The following is a 17,953-nucleotide window of genomic DNA, read 5'->3' on the forward strand; positions in this document are numbered from 1 at the left end:
ACCAGGGCTTTAAGTCCGCCCGCCCGCAGGCACATGCCTGCCCGCACGCAGAACCCGGGTCTCGGCAAATTTCCGGCGCGGGAGGCGAGGGGCGCGGAGCGCGCCCACTGCGCGTGTGCGCGCTGGTGAAGCCCCTGTCCCCTCCCCCTGCGGACGGACTTGGTACGGCCGGACGGTTGGCGTCCTCCGCGGCTCCAGCCAGGGGCGGGCTTTTCAAATCTTATCTTCGGTGGAGTGGTGGCGGTCCCCGCTGCGGAGCTGAAGATGGAGGTGCAGACCCTGAGGGGTCGCGAACTCTGCCTGGCGGGGCTTCCCGCCCAGCAGGTGAGTGAGAAGAGGGCCGGGCTTCAAGTCTGGACGCCGCCGTTTTGTCTTGTCGTCAGGAAAGCCCCCTCTTCACCTCTTGTATTCAGCCGTGGCCAGAAACAAAGGAAAGGACTAGGGGTCTGCACTTTTGAGGGTATAGTACGATGGCGCTTGGAAATCTTCGCAACCCCCACCCCTGATTTCTTAGGGCGGAAACAGGCTTGGAATGGGGAAGCGATGTCCGAGTCCCGCGGCGCGTTTCCGGGCGCACCTGTCCGCTGCCTGCACCCCTTCCCCAAGGTTTGGGCACTCATCATTTTTGCAGGTGTCGGAACGCAAGGGAGGTGGGAGCTCCAGGATTTTCGAGAAGCCCACCCGAGTCCAATAGAGGACAAGTTCGCTTATTTTACTAGATTTGATGGAAAGCACAATTACTGCGACGTCTACGCGCAACACGAACTTGTGGGGGCGGGGTGGAGAAACAAACTGCAACTTCTGAGCTTTAGAAAAAGTTGGTTTGATAGTGGATTCTGTTTTAGTTGGATAGAAGTTTTTGCTGTTTTCTATTTAGTCATATAAAATGTGTTAGGAACCTTTCTACTTAATATAGACCAACATTATTTCTTAGCAAAATCAGTTATTAAAATGTTATCCTTTCCACTCTAAACCATAACTTTAGTATCTTAAAAGAAAATTCTGATGTCTTTAAGCTGGATCTTCAGATCCATTTTAATTTCCTTTTACCTGCTTCTTAAGTAGGTTAAACCTATGAAATTGCCAGTTGTGTTGGACGAAATTGGTAGAATGTTAGCTTTTTTGTATAGTCTAACTTACTGTCTTTGCTTAGAAACCTGTTATCTTTTCTACAAACCTTAAAAACCTCTGCAGATATAAAATTGTTAGGAATTCTTCAATAGTACTGCGAAAAATAAAGCAAAACATTAACAATCAGGCAAAGAAGCCTGGTACCTTTGTCAGTAATTTATGCTGTTGTATGCCAGCATGTTCAAATATTTCAAACATTTTGATGTAAAGTGCTTTTCTGCTCTATTCTTTTATGTACTTTGTCTTGATAAAATCTTGAGTTCTAATGAATTGACGATTTGTTGAGGTTCTTGCACTTATTATATAGGTGTTGGTGTAGCCATTCAAGTATATTTTTTGAGCTGTGTGGAGCAGTAATATTCTAGACAAGATGATAAGGTCATGAAAGAAGTTTAGCTACATTCAATGAAAAATATTTATATGTAAGAGCTGGTTTTTACATGTGGTAAGGTACACTACTTAAGGATTGCTTAGACAGCAAGAAATTAAAATAATTGAGTTGTGGAATTTCTTCTCTTTATATCTTGGAGAAAAATTGCAAAATAATAATAGGTTTCAACCTAACAGGAATTTTATACTTGACTTAACACTGAATTTTTATTTAGTGTACTTCCCTTGATGTACACTTCCCTTTAGTGTACTTTCCTTAATGAATTTGCCATCTAATAGGGATAGGACCAAAGATTTCGAGGTGGTCATATACTAGTGAAACACCTCTACTCAATCCTTGCCTTGATCTCTGACTATACACAGCATAGAATATTTATTGGCTTTGGAGTCAGGTTAAGGTCAAATCCAAGTCTGCTTGTTGTGCAACCTTGAATAAGTTACCTGTCTTTTCTAAATGTCAGTTTCCATAGTTATAGAATGGGTAAAATGCCTATTCCAGACAGTTGTTTGAATTTAGAACCTCTTTAAAGTACTAAGCACAGTCCCTCACACTCAGAACGTGCTTGAGAGATGACTATTTTTGTTACTATCTTTTGTCTTATTTGAGCAGTTGGAACAGCCACCTACCTTGTCTTATAAATGTTTAAGCTTTTGAAATCTCAATAAAAATAAAATTTGAGAAGTAATACAATCTCATTGCAGGAAAGTGATCATATAGAGAAACATGAATTAAGAATTTTTTCTCCAGTTCCATTCCCAAGAATTAATACTGTTAACAATTTCCAGATTTTATTCTGTACATAAACAATTCTTAAAATACACATAATTCTTTTAGAGGAATGTGTGCTGTATATACTCTTCTACAATCTTTTTTATTTTGGTCTCTTAGTTAACATGGTTTAACTATGTCCATTAGGTGGATAATAGTTTCTATCTGGATTAGTAAAGTTGTCTTACAAGCAGCCCAACTCCATTTTTTGTTGTTGTTGTTGTTGTTAGTGCTTAATTCCAACACTAAAGCCATTTTCTTTGTACTTCCTTTGTGCCATTTTAGCTCCTAAATCCTAGTATGTTTCTGTTTTCTCCATGATCCAGATTTTCACTTTTAAGTTATCTCCCTGTTTCATCTTTAGCCCTTTTTAGCCTAGCCTGACTTTAAATACCTAGAAAATCAGGACAGCGCCATAGGCTTCTGTTTGACTTGATTGTCAGCAAGCCCTTATCCAGAAAATTGAAGAACTAGAGAACTCCCATTCTCTTCCTGGAGATTTGCATTCAAACACTGCTAAGAGGGATAGATACAGGGACACATGCTTCTGTGATGGGTCCTAATCTGTAGGGACTCTGCCATTATGGTTGAGGCAGCAGCAGTGCAGGTTTTAGCTCCTAATTCTTCCTCTTTGAGGTCAGTAACCATCACCATTGAATGCTCAGTGGGTGCCCTCATTACTTGATCATTATTTTCATTGTGAATAACACTAGACATCAACTCCTACTGCAAGCACACGTTTCACCTCTTATTAACTAATGACAAGTCTTGACTCTATAAAGTCTTTCTTGGCTAGAGTAGTATGGCTCAATCAGAGAGGTTTTTCTCTGCATGTAAAGTACACATGTGTACTGAAAGGAGTTGCATGGAGAATACAAAAACTGGTTAATACAAGAGCCTTCCCAGGTCCACATCGAGTCACCATAGAACAAGGGAGGTAGAATCATAGAGTACTATGTGTTAAACTGGCTGGGTTAGGGATCAACAAATTATTTCTGTAAAAGGACAGGTAGTGACTATTTTTAGCTTTGAGGACCAGATGGTCCTTTGAAATTACTCAACTCTGCTATTGTAGCTTGAAAGCCACAGACAATACAAATGGGTGTGACTGTGTTCCAGTACAACTTTACTAAAAAAAAAATAGGCAACACCCAAGGTATGATTTGCTGACCCCTGCTCTAAAGGATAAAATTCTAATGTTAGTATTTGCTAGATGTCTCATTTCCTTAATGAATATTTAATCTTAAAAATAGGTTTGTGTTTTTAAACCCCGACTTTACATTTTTTTCTCCACTATTTCCCAAACCTCTATAAATTTATAAAGTCTTTTATCAATAAATGATGAAGAGAAGACAGTTTTCATTTACAAGATGGAAACCCTGGAAGCCCAAACTCATTCTTTAATGTGGCTGTGGCCATCTACTGGTTCTTTAAAGTTGTTGCAACTTTCCAGAGTGCTGTGGAATTTCAAGTACAGCAGTCATTCTCTACTCTGGCTGTATATTAAACCACCAGAGGAACTTGAGAAATGCTCAGGCTCCACCTCCAGAGATCCTAATTGTTTTGGGGTAGGTCATAAGCTTAGATACTTTTATAAGGCCCTTCCTCTCTGCCTGAGGTAATCCTAATGTGCAGCCTACTGTGCTAGTTCAACTGGCTGCCTCACTGTAGTGTTTAAAAAGCAAAATTGAATTTAATGACAGCAGATGGTATTTGTTTATATTTGAGTTGTGGGGTAAAGCTATTCATCCCAGCTTCCAGTTGCTCTCTATATGCACTCTCCAATACTAACCAGCCTGCCAGAGTTTATTTCTATAGACATATGGGTCACGTAGATAATCCTTTTAATTAATTATTAACATTAAAGAAGAATTTACTTTGGGGCTGACAAGTCATGAAAAGATGAAATAGAGTTGTTGAAGTTCAGTCATGTATAAAGAAGGAAAACAAGCAAATGAGCACATTTATATAATATACTGGTTTTGAATTATGATACAAGAGAAGATTTTTGTGTGGTGATTACATGACGTAATTCAGAAGGTAACTAAACAGATCTGTTTTCTGCATGTGACTAGTATATTCAATTGATTTGGATAGTCAAGTTAAATCATCTTTTTGGGTAACCTTCACAGACCATTGCTCTTTTAACTTTCAGCTTTTCTTTTTGAAAAGATTGTCTTTTTACTATCTGGAACTTTTGCTATTAGATTCTGTTCACATTTTTTAACATAGGTTTTGATCTAATTAAAAGGTAGATTATAATGTTGATTTTTTTTTTTTTTTTTTACCACAGAAGCCAGAATGGTCACTTCATTTAAAAAATGGACAGACCAGAGCATTAGACTTGTTTGTGGTATAATAAAGTATCTGATTTATAATTTTTAAAAAGCCACTGTAAATTAAATCAAAACAATACATTTCAGTTTACAGAATTTTAATGTTACATCTGAAACTAGTATATAGAGTCAGGCCACTACAAATAAAATCATTGTATGGAATAAAAGACTTTTAGAACTAAAATGATTTAATAGTTTCATGGTGACTCTTAAAACTAAAATATATCCCAAACTATATTCTATATCTCTGTTCCAGGTAGCTAAAACTTCTGACATTTTCTAAACACAGTGCTTTTACTCTGTTGCTTCCGATATTTTATTTACATTGCTTACTATGACAAGTAGCTTGTTACCTCTCTGATGCTAAACTTTAGTTTCTTTATTCAGCATCTGCTATTTGAGAAAGTTTTTCCTTGGTCAATTAAGTGTCATCAACTACATCTTGCCATCCCACAATACAACTTAGATAAGATGTATATGTACTATATTGTTCACATTAGTTATTATTGGTTACTGTATTGGTTTCCTGAGGCTATCATAGCAAATTACCAGAACTGGGTAGTTTAACATAACAGAAATTTATTCTCTCATAGTTCTGGAGGCCAGATGTCTGAAATCAAGGTATCCACAGGGCCATACTCCTACTGAAGGCCCTAGGGAAAACTCCTTCTTTGCCTTTTCCAGCTTCTGGTGGATGCTGGGAAACCTTGGTGTTCCTTGGCTTATAGTCTCATGACTTCACTCTCTGCCTTCATTGTCACATGGAGTTCTCTCTGTGTCTCTCTGTGTCTTCACTTGGCACTTCTCTAAGAGCACCAGTCACTGGGTTTAGGGCCCACACTAATTCAATACGATCTCATCTTAACTAATTACATCTGCAAAACCCTGTAGCCAAATAAGGTCATATTCTGAGGTTCTGGGAGGACAGGAATATTTGGGAGACGCTATTCAACCTTGTACAGTTATGGTAAGAATATGTAATGTTTCTCATCTTTGTTTCTGTTCCGTTTATCCAAGAGATGATAAAGATTTCTTAATAAAGCAAGAAATTAAGGTTTTGCAAAGAGCTTTTTAAAAGTAGCTATATTTTTATACTATTATACATTAAAACTTTTTTATTTTCTCAATATGGTACAAAATTATAATGATATCTAGTAAGAAATGTTACAATTTTGGATTTTTGCTATCTTTTAAAAATGCTTTTCTTTCTTTTTTAAGGACTGCAGCATTCGAGAAAAAATAGATTTAGAAATTCGAATGCGACAAGGAATATGGAAACTCCTTTCTCTGAGCACTCAGAAGGACCAGATTTTACATGCAGTAAAGAATCTCATGGTGTGCAATGCTCGAATAATGGCTTACACATCAGAGCTACAGAAATTAGAAGAGCAGATTGCAAATCAACCTGGAAGATGGTCAGTGGCATAGTTTACTTATGGCTTTAATGGACTTAAATATTTGAATTAAAAATATAATATAATTTAACCTTAAGGTCAAATGTCAAATCACCAAAGCTTTTAAAAATATACTGTAGTAGCCTCTGATAACAAACATTTTGAGAGTAGAGCTCAGAGTAAACTTTACTATTAAAGGTAGCAGTTTTCACTGGGCAGTTTTATTGTGTTTAGTACTTTCAGATTATAAATTAAGTGGTTAAAAAGCAAGAACTGACAGAATATTTTAAGAAGGACCAAGATTGAGAGTTGAGTATAAAGAAATCTAAATTAAAGAAAAAGCTAGTTGTTTAAAAGTATGCTAATAAAGAAGGTACTAGCTGAGAGTAATGGAAACAGGTATATGAATTGAAATGAGTGAACAACAAAATTAAAAAAGGTAGAAAATCTTCTGAATGAAAGGGAACTTAAAAATCCTTAAAAATCAGCTAGCACATCTTCATATGGTAAATATAAGTCTTAGGCAAGTGACTTACTCAAGGACACATAACTAGCTAATGACAGATGCTAGCTAGCTAGTAACCTAAGCTGGTGTACTATCTTTTTTTATGCCTGCATATGCAAAAATATACCCAGGTTTGTGTACAATTCACAATGTAGTCAGGGTGAGTTAAAAAAGTGAAGTTACTTAGGATTTGCTAAGTAACTTCTGTTTCTTGTTCTCTCTGTTGCTCTATGCTGCCCCTTTGGATCAGGTCTAGGATTTCTGTGTGAAATTTACATCCTACCCTATTTACAGTGCTGAGTCTTATTTGGACTTAAGAATTGACTCAATTTAGTGGCTAGATGTTAGTTTCTTTTTTAATATAAATAGTCTTATATCACCCATTGTTGATCCGTCTTAAAGCTCTAGCACTAGTAAAAAGTTTCTTTTTAGATGATAGTGGCCTTTGGGCTATTTACAGTGCCATTAAATTCTTGAAAAGTAAGGTAAAAACACAGGTCAGAGAAATATTTCTGTATAAATAAAATATTTATGAGATTGTGATATAATAAAGCCTAGTGTACAAAGTAGCTAATATTTGTTAACTGTTTCTTTGGGATGGCTGTTTAATCTCTTTGGGTCTCATTTCCTTCATTAAAGTTGGCATGATAATATTTACGTTTTGAAATTAAGATTATACCTAAAAAACTTATTGTAATACCTTTTATATAATTGTCTAATAATAATTTTTATTATTGTCTATCCCTGGCATTATAAAGTGAAATTATTTCAGTACTATAACCTAGGAAAATCTTTTTCAGATGGACTTACGTTGGTTTAAGTCAATGCTTCTCAAACTAGGTCACATGTATCACTTAGAGTACAGGGTTATGTGTCAGGAGATATGCAAAGCCATAGAATAAATGTGGCTTGTCTTCTTATATAACATGAGTTTTTAAGTTAAAGCATGAGAAATTTATAATTGTGGCATGGTTTGGGGTTATTTTACTCATGAGGATATATGTTTCTTCTCCCCAGATTTTAGTAGATTATTGTTTCAAAGGGCACACAGAGGCTGTAGGGCTAGGATGTGAAACCAGAAGACTTAAAAGCCTGAGTACCCCTCACCCACAAAAAAGAAGCCCTTGTATTTTGTACTACCCTAAGGTGCCCTGGTGAGTTATAGGGCATTACACTTACTATTTCATTGTTTATCCTTTATCATTTTATTTTCAGCAAAAAGATATGATAAAATGGGTGTTTGGTAAGATTATCTGGTAGTGGAATAATGAAAAGGATGATGAGACAAAATCATTGAAATAATCAATTTTTAGGGAAAATATTTAAGAATAGGCAGACATAGAAGCGATAAAGTAACTTGAGAGAATTGAGGATATCAAACTAGTGCATGAGTTTTGAGTTTAGTAGATCTTCATTCAAGGTGCTCTTTATATAAAAACAACCATTCTGAAAACAATTTCAGTTATTTCTCAATTAATTATGAATTTATTAAACTAAGCAAATAATCTTATTTCACTTTACAGCCTTTTTAAAACGGTTCCAGGAAAGAGTTAAACCCTAATGCCCTGAGACATGCGTTGTATACAGTGACTTAACTTCTGTGTATCTAGAATAGTGCTAGTTTTGTACCATTCTTGGGAAAATTAAGAAAATAGTCATTCTGTGGTTTAGATGAGAAACCCCCATTGAGAAATCAGTGATATAGTCATATCATTTGTTCTTTTTTTTTTTTAACCACATATCTGAGAATATTGATAACTGGTTAAATGTTCCATTACCATAATGTTCTAAATATATAGCAAAAGCTTTGTTATTCTTAATTGTGTGCAGTTATGAAATACCTTCTGGTATACAATTTTTTATGTCTAATTATGCAAAAGATACCCAGGTTTGTGTACAATTCACAATATAGTCATGGTGAGCTGAAAAAGTGAAATATAGAAAGCTTTCTAGGTTTAGTAAACAGGAGATAGTTAGGATGAGGGGTGAAACAGACAGCTTACTGCCTCAGTTTAGATGATGGGATTGCTTAGTTACAGCACTCTGTCAATTTGACTGGTAAACGAGACTATCTCCCTACCTTTTTCCTGCTTTTATAGCCAAATATGTCTATTTAAAAGACCGTTTATATCATCAGTCCACTTCTTAAGAAACAGCTAATGGTTTCTATTTACTAACATTCCTTAGATAGGCATTGTATTCCAAGATCTTTGTGGTCTGATTTCAAACTACTTTTATAGTCTCATTTCTCAAATTTTTACTTTACAAATTCAGCCAAATGCTAGATCTGTATCTCCAAAACATTTCTTGAATTTTCTTGTCTCCAGTGCCTTTGCTTATTCTGACATGCCCTTTCTTTCATTTCAACTTACCAAGACCTCTTTTGTTCTGCATCATTAGTTTCCTTCATGATTCTATTAAAAAATCATCATTTCTTATTACTCCTTTGGTGGAGTGTATATTATTTACATACTAATCATGTACTTGTATTTCCACCTTTGTTTTAGTCTCTGAACTACAATTAAATATGTATAATGTTCGCCATCTGTCTTTTGTTGTATTTTCCAAAATCATCACTTTCTGGAGGACGCTCATGAGCTAGTACTCATGAATAGTTTTCATCACATTCTTGCATGTTTAAAGTACTTTTCTTTAGTTCTTAAAGGGCAGTGTTGCTGGATGCAAAATCCTTGGCAAATACATTCTTTTCTTGAGTTCTTGAAAATGTTGCTCTGTTATCTGGTTATCAATAAATGTAATTATTTTTCCTTCGTAAATGACTGATATTTTTTGTGTAGAGGCGGAAAAAAGATTTCTTTATTTTAAAGCCTGATAATTTTACTAGGATATGTCTAATGGCTGAGCATTTTGACTCACTTAGGACTCTTCCAAAGGTAGGTTCAGTTCTTTTATTTTCAGAAAAATTTCCTGGAGTTAAAGTCTCCAAAATAAAGCATTAATTTTGTCTCATTATTTTGTTTTTTCCGATTTAAGGACTCCAATTGCACCAAAGTTGGATCTTTTTTACTTGTCTGATATGGCTTTCACTTTCTCTTTAATGTGTTTAAACTTTTTATTTCATTATTTTTTTTTCATTCTCATCTACTATGTTCTTTAATGTACTTTCAGTTTTATCTCTTTGTCCTTGGTCATTTTGTATTTTCATTTCAGAATTGATTTTATTTTCTAACTTCTTTCCTTGGTCTTTCAATTTTTTCATATATTTATCTGTTGCTTGACCTTTAGATTTGAGATTCCAGGTTTCTTTCATATTTGCAATAGCTTGTTTGACTGCACTTAATTCATTTTGGAGTATTGTGTTACAGTTTTTGTTACTTTATTTTTTTGAATAGTGGTTGGAATATTTTTTTCAGCTGAAACATTTTGATTCTCCTTCATTTTGTAGTAGCTTTGTATGGATATTTGGGTCATTTTTTTGTCCCCAGTGAAATATATAGAATGTTGGATTTTCCTGGGCCAGCTGATGTGGGGAGGGTGGCAGAGTAGAAGGGCTTACTTGGTTTCTTAGTTCAAGAGTGTTTTCTGTTATTGGAACTATGAAGAGCAACTTTTTAAATAAATGGTGCTTTTGGGGATGTCAGTTGGTTAGTTGATTGGTTTTCTGATTCTTTGATACCATTTTGTTTCTTGGGATTTTTAAGTTCAATTTCTTTTCTTTTCTTTTTTTTTTTTTTCATGGCCAAACCTTCAAAGGATACCTTCCCCATTGTGTGTCTCTGTACTACAAGACTAACAACTTCTGAACCAGAATTCTTTTGGTGCCCCTTCCTTTCAACTCCCCAGGAACCAGTGCTATTATATCCGCCAGATCTTCTATCCATTCTCTTTTCTTCTAAAGGAGATCACAGTTGATATTGTGTTTTGTAATTGTACCTGACTCTTTACTTGGGTAAGGCCTCTAGGAGCTGGCTTTGATGGTTTCAGTGATTAATTTTCCCACTTATATGTAAATTAAAGTATATAGTAGTCTCTGTTGTCTAGTTAAGCTATAGCTGTAGGCTATAGGTAATTTTATTTACTCTCCCTGTTGATCTGAAAGCTTTTGTAGGATACCTGAAGAAATTCTGATTTAGGTGGCAACCATTATCTTATGGGTACTGGGAAGTCACACTTAGATCACTTTAACAAAATTTTTAGTACCTCTTTCACATAAGCTCCAAGTTAAATACTGAGGCCAAAAATATAAATACAAAGTAATGCTTGTATTTGTGTAACATTTTTAAGAATGACATAGAATGCATATAAAATATTACTTTATTCAGTATCTATGAGGTCAGTAGATAGTTCCCTGATTTTACAGATGAGGATGCTGAGGCTTAGAGGATAACAGCATAACATAACTGATTAACATAACTAGTTATTGATGAGTAAGATTCAACCCTAAGACTTAGTCTAAATCTGCTAAATCTCCCTGCTCCAGCAAAACGACATATCCTATTTCACTTCATTCAATATTACTAAACGTTTATTGAGTGCCTTAGAATATACTGAGCTATATTGCAGGCACTGGTGATTCAGCACTGAACAAAACAGACAAAGCCCTATGCTTACAGAGCTTACAGTTTAGCAGTGATATTCTCCCCTTGTGCCAACCTGCCGATCTATCTTTTGTTTTAACTTCTGGAATACTTTATTTGGCTTTGTAAAAATAATACTAGTCAAAGTCACTTATGGGACCTAATTATGTATATCATTTAACATAATTGTGATTTTAATAATGCCGCAATAACTAGTTTCTTATACTCCAGTTATCTAGTTTATTGCTTATATACTATAACTTAAAAAAAAAAAAAGAAAAAAGATTTAAGTGTGGGTTGCAAGTGAATTGTATACCACTGGTATTTCTACAAGAAAGCTTGTTATATAGTAAAGATAGACATTACTGATTTTATTTTTTAAACTTTATATCAGTGTCTGTTGAGAACCATTTATGTCAAGGTTTGAAATAGAAAGCTCATCTTCTCAATTTAAGATATTTATGACTATACCATATAGTTTTAGAATGGTTTAAATTCCATGTTAAGCATTTCTGAGTGTTATAGTTTTCACTGATTTGCATTAGAGGTGAAGGATTTTATAACCTGCTTTCAAATAATAGAATCCCATTTAGGATTATTTTAGTACTTCATTAAGAAAATATAAAATAATCATTGTGCTATTTTTCATCATAGCTTGTTCATTTGGGCAAAGAAATGCTATTTTACACTCCCACATAGACCAGTATAAAATAGAGTGATCTGTATTTACTCAGTCAATTTTAATACAGATTTTTGAGCTACAAGGTAGCTGATTAGCACCCTCTGTTGGTCATCGTTAAAAGTTTGTCTGTTATATTTTTATCTTTTAAATTAGCATTTACAAGTCTCACTAAAGTAATACTCTAAACTAGGTTCATAAAAATAAGGTACATTATTATTTAGCTGTGCTTCTGTTTGGATAATTTTGTGGTTATTTGCTTTTTCCTCAGGCTGGCTCTCTAATTGTAGCATTTAGAATTGGCATTAACATTGCAAATTTTCAAAACAAGTATTTATTTAACTGTAGCAAACTATTAGCTACAGTAGCACATTATTAAACAGATAATGTTTGACAATTTTATTGTCAATTTGGATTAATTAGAAAACATCACATTTTAGCACCCTAAATAACAGTTTGAGGAGTCATTTGAATTGAAAATAATTTAAGCATCAGAAAAATGAAAATAAATTAGTTTGTCTCTCATTTTTTTAAAGACAGACTTAATTATTCTGTAAGATTATATCATTAACTGGATTTATATTATCGTTTGATAATATTTGTGTATAATAAGTTTGTCAACCTGTCCTGGAAATGTCTATGCAAATAATTTATAATTACAGAGAAGAAAGCTATACTCTGCCAGTTGGTTGAATAGTTAGAGGGGAAAATTTTTTTCTTTTTGGTAAATATTCAGCAAGTTTGCTTTTGGTGTTTCTAGTGTTTTAGAATATCATTTGCCTGCCAAAGCCTCAAGTTTAATCCAATTTAATAATAGCTAATGGATCTCAACTTTAGCATAATCTATGACCAATTCCATAATACTCAAGTTACTTACAATATAAGAGCTTCCTTGTATTTTTTCACTGAAATAAGTATTTTAAACATTTATATCATCCATTGCTCATATAGAAGGTGTTTTCAGAAATATGACTTACAAATGCCAACCAACTGTGTTTATATTGTATTTTTTGTTCCAATTTGAGAAGATTTGTGTTTGATTTCTAGTGGGCCTGTCAGTATATTATTTTCACCAAAATGTAGTGACTGTTCAATTGAATTTTTCACTCTATAATGAACCAGTAAGCAAGCTAATATTCTCCAACATGACAGACTAAACTGAAGTATAAAATGTGATTCAACAAATCATTATTGTGAAATAATCAGTGAGTACTTTTAATTTTCACTGAGTTAATTCCCTATTTTAACTTAAATACCAGTGTGGCCATGAAGTAATTAGATAGGATTCTGAGAATTTATGTCTTTAAGTCAGCTACATTACTGTAGTTATACTTAGTATGTGAGTCTGTAAATACCATATAAATGTCCCATAAAAGCTTATCAACTTAAGTATTTTAGTAAATTATTTTAGCTCATTTGGAATTATTTCACCTGTAATACTTATATGCTTAATCCAATAAGAGAGTTAAAAAAAATAAGCTAATATTTCATTTTCAAATTTGGACACATGATATTGAATATATGCAATCTTTTTAACAAGCCTACTAAAATGCAATAAGATGGTGTCATAGTCTTCTGAAAATTAAATACACTTCAACTCCCACCCAATCTTTCTCTAAAAGCCCTCTTAGAAAATCAAACAGTATTCAAATAAAAAAATTTCTATCTTATGTATTTGAAGTACCTAATTAAATTAGCCAGCAGTTAATTAGCTAACCAATTTAAATAAAGACCAAAAAGAAGTGCAAAGAATACTCTTGGAAATATTGTTGTAGAAATGGAATGCTAATCTTTAAATGCAGGATATTAGGAAATAGTATATTGGAGAAATAGTCAAGGATGAGATTGATTTGGTCTAGTAGGAGATAACTATTTTGAAAGGGTTTTATTTTTATTTTTTTTATAGTAATGGTATATCTAAAGTCAATCTGAAAGTGCTTTACATCCCAAGAATATCCTTTGAGACTTTTTTCTATTGTCAAGGTAATATTTTCTTTTCCACCTCTTATTCTTTCCACCTTAATTTATTGTTTTAGTATATGCTTAGTTCTTTTGCACTTTCAAGAAAATGAAATATATTACTGCATGTAAGTATAGAACAGAGTAATTTTTTCGATATTTGTTATATTTTATAAGGATAAGGTACTCCTGGGCAGCAAGTTCATGATTGGGATGGTCATTAACTTTTCAACTATAATATGGTAAGCTAGAAATATATTTTATGAAATGATTATCCAAGATATTACACTTCCTGGGACCTGGACAAATATTGTACATCTTATTTATAAATGTAAGTAATCACAAAAGGCTTTCATTGTAGAGTAAGCTAATATGTAAGCATCAGGGAATGTAAAGCTTATATGAAAAATCAAAGAGAATAGCTCTATATATTTTTCTTAAAGCAGCTAGCTGTTGACTAAACATCCTAAAGTTTAAGTCAAGTTGTTTATATTAAGTGGAGGTCGTTATTATTCATGGATTTGTGTTTGCTTTTAATATTTAGACATTTGTGAAAGATTTAAAACAATTGCTTATTAGAAAAGATCTTTTTTTTTTTTCATTAAACTTTTTCCTTTTGACAGTGATGTGAATTTTGAAAGTAAAGAACGAACAGCATGTAAAGGAAAGATTGCCATATCAGGTATGCTACAGATGGATTGTTTTTATGTTGCCTAATACTATAAAGTAACTTTCTAGAGTTGGTGGGGTTTTTAATTCCCTGTGTCCATCCTCTTTCTTCATTTTATTTTGTATACCTCTATCAGAATATTTGTTCTAAAATACTGTTTTATCGTTATGTTCTGCATAATTCTTTACATACATATAGAATTTTACAAACAGTTTGAGAAAACTGTTTCATATATAGTGCATATATTATGCAGTTTTGCCCTCGGTGCAGCTTTGTGAAATATGTAGGGTAGGTCTCTTTTCTACCTACTCACAGGTTAAATGACTGCTTGTAAGTGATTGAGCTGGGCTGCAAACTCAAGTCTTTTGACTATCCATTCCTTTTCCGCTCAGAAGTTTCAATATTATTTTTAATGTTTGTCTAGGCTAGAGAGTTCCATGAGGATTAGAGCTATGTTTGTTTTGCTCATCACAATATACCCAGAAGCTCATGTAGTGCTTGCATATAGTAATTGCTCAGTGGATATTGACTGGATGGATGACTTCTTTGTTGCCCTATGGGCACATAGGATAAAGACCAAACCTTTCCCCCCGCCCCGAGCTTTCTATTCTGACCCAACTGTTTTTCTAGCCATGTCTTCCACTATTCCTATATGTAAGCTGTTTGTTTTAGTCAGACATTACTCTCCCTGTTTCATCTGCACACCCCATGCTCTTGAAATAACTATCTTGTCTTCAAGATCTGTTTGCTCATCTATAAAGTCTTCCCTGTTATCATTCCAGCTGGAAATGAAGTTTCCCTTCTCTGAATTCCTAATGCAGTTAGGAGACCCTTTACCACTAGATGGCACTTAAGCTGTGTTGTCTCAGTTTCTCCAAAGTGTTTAAGGAAGCTAAAGACAATGGCTTAGAGATGCCACAGATTGAAGTGGATACATGACTGACTCGTGGGTATGCTAGTTAGATAATGTACCTTGCACAAAAATCTCATCAGTACCCTTTGGAAACAATAGACCTCCATCAGTCCTTAAGTAATAACTAGGGTTTTTTTTTATTGGCCAAAAGCCTTGTTTCCTTCAAAGCTCCAGGGATCTGGCTGCTGCATTTCAGGCCCTGTCACTCACAGAACTGTTTTTAGATGTGTCTTTATGGATAAACAATTCTCATACAGGAAGGATAGACCTGAATTCCACATAGAATGTAATTGCCCTAAATCAGAGGAATTGCCCTTAGCCAAAAATTCATTAGAAAAATGACAGAACTATATAAAAATCAGTTGCTTGTTTTATAGTTATATTGTTTTAATCTTTCCAGTTATAAGACTGGAATAAAACATGTTTTATACCTCCTCGTAGCCTTTTGATGCCAAACATAATACAATTACCTAGTAGTTGTTCAACAGATAAAATATTATAGATCTTTAAAGGGGATTTTCTAAAAATACTTAAATGTAATCCTTCATTTTTTGCTTCCACTGTAATGCCACTCAGTATACAAATGAGATATGTTAAATTGCTATTAAAGACTCATGACAAGTAAGAGTTAACATCATTATCAATTTATAATAAATAGTTTATTGACTTGCAGTAATTCATGAAATTAGCATTAACTTTACGTTTAGAAGAATGCTTAAGTAAAAGCATTTAAAGTAAGAGAAAAGACCATTTTCCTGACCACAAATACTCATGTATAGAAATTAAATTTATTTCTGCATGTGTTCTTTCTTTCCAAGAGGTAATTTTAAATTAAATTAGGGAACTGAAAGTCTCAGAAAATGGGATACATATGTAATTTCATTTCATTTTTGCTTACTTAATTGTATCCTGTGTATTGGTAAAAATAAAAACAAAATTAAAAACGAATTCACCTTTATAAGTCTGTATTCTTTTGACATTAGGATGAAAATATGACTTTTGTTTTGATTAAAATGAATCATTTGCAACAAAAGTTTTATTAATGTTAATGAGACTACATTGATTGCCAGGAGATACCTGGATTTTCCATTTCCATCTTCACCATTCACTGGCCAGATCTTTATAAAAGTAAAAAGAATAATTGAAGCTTATCCTGATTATTTCTGCTGAATGTCAAATAATTGCATTGTGGTAATTGCTTGAGTTTACTCACTGACTACTAATTCAATGACTAAAGCCAAATCAGTCACAAAGTGCCTCAGTTTTCACTTTTGAAAATTATAATAGACAGACTTCTAAGGCCTGATAGCATCAAGTTAGCCATCCTATTATGACTCTCAGTTTACCATTAAAATGTCAGTGAAAACATAAAAAAAGACATAGGTAAGAGGACAGTAAACTAAAACTGAGTCAACCATTTGTGAGAATCGGGAAGGAATTTCTACTATTTGAAGCTGAATTAAGAAATGGTGGCTTAGACATCCTTTGGCATCTGATTGTACATGACCACCTGGGGAATAGATAAGAAGTGTCTACCTTCCCTTGAGGCTCTGACATAGCTGGGTATGGGAAAGGGCAAGACTGACCACAGGCTATGGGTATAAGGTAAAAGAAGTCAGGGTCCATGTTCCTCCCAAGATAGTGTAAAGAGTTAATACCACCCTAGTAGAAACAGAACAGCTGTGAATAAGAACAGTTGTGAAATGAAATGAATCAGCAACTGTGGTCAAGGAAGAAGAAGCAGGCTCTTTGACAGGACATCAGCCAAGTGATAATTATAAAACAATAAAGGCAATCCCATTAAAATCAAGAACAATATGACAATGTCTATTGTACTGATATAATTTAACACAGTTTTAGAAATTCCTAGCTAAATAGTAAGAATGAAAGATGAAACTACTGAAAACAAGTAGACAAGTTAAACACTATTTGAAGATAATTGATTACAGGCCTAAAAAGTCTAAGGAAATTTACTGACACACTATTTGAATTAATAAAGAATTCAGTAAAAATGGCTAGATTCAAGATAAATATACAAAAAGTGGTAGCTGCTCTAAAAACCAGCAATAACTAATTAGGAAACATGATGACAAAAAATATCTCCTTTACAATAAAAACAACAAAAACCAAAAACGCTAACTACTCCCAAGAATAGCTTTAATAAAAATGTAAGGGTAACTGCATTATGCTCCTCTGTAAAGACAATATTATAATGTTATCAATTCCCAAATTAATTTTGACAATAATTCTAATAAAACATATGAAGGGAATTTTGATAAAATATTCTAAAATTCAAAGAAATTAGTGAAAATAAGATGTTTCTGGAAGGATGTGTTTCAACAGAAAGTATATTATAAAGGTTCCATGTTTATAATAGTCTGGTATTGGTATTAGAATAGACAGTCATTAATAACTGATTTAATTAGATCCATAAATTACATAGCCAAGGAACAGACACTTAGAATGGCATATATTATAAAAGATGGCATCATTAAATCCATAGGGGAAAGAAGTCCTATTAGATATAAATGGAGCTGGAACCATTATTTTTATAAGAAGAACAATTATTTTTATCTCACAGAGGTAAAAATTCTCACATAGATTAAATAATTAACTTTTAAAAGTAGAAACTGTAAGTAATATGTCAGAGAAAGAGAGAGAGAGAGAGA

At 33.7% G+C, this 17,953-nt stretch overlaps 1 protein-coding gene across 2 annotated transcripts in view; it reads left to right on the top strand.

Moving 5' to 3' along the window:
* Positions 1-16: 16 nt before the first annotated feature.
* RTKN2 (rhotekin 2) overlaps positions 17-17,953 on the top strand; it is a 63,637-nt gene continuing 45,700 nt past the window's right edge. The window contains exons 1-3 of one of the 2 annotated variants that reach the window (XM_006915599.3): positions 17-324; positions 5,845-6,041; positions 14,325-14,383. In XM_006915599.3, the coding sequence (XP_006915661.1) occupies positions 265-324; positions 5,845-6,041; positions 14,325-14,383 (316 nt within the window). In that variant the 5' untranslated portion in view covers positions 17-264. The remainder of the gene's footprint in view (positions 325-5,844; positions 6,042-14,324; positions 14,384-17,953) is intronic. The other variant, XM_015592313.2, reaches the window with a different exon arrangement.

This window comes from Pteropus alecto, unplaced genomic scaffold (assembly GCF_000325575.1).
Source record: "Pteropus alecto unplaced genomic scaffold, ASM32557v1 scaffold155, whole genome shotgun sequence".
Lineage (NCBI taxonomy): Eukaryota > Metazoa > Chordata > Mammalia > Chiroptera > Pteropodidae > Pteropus > Pteropus alecto.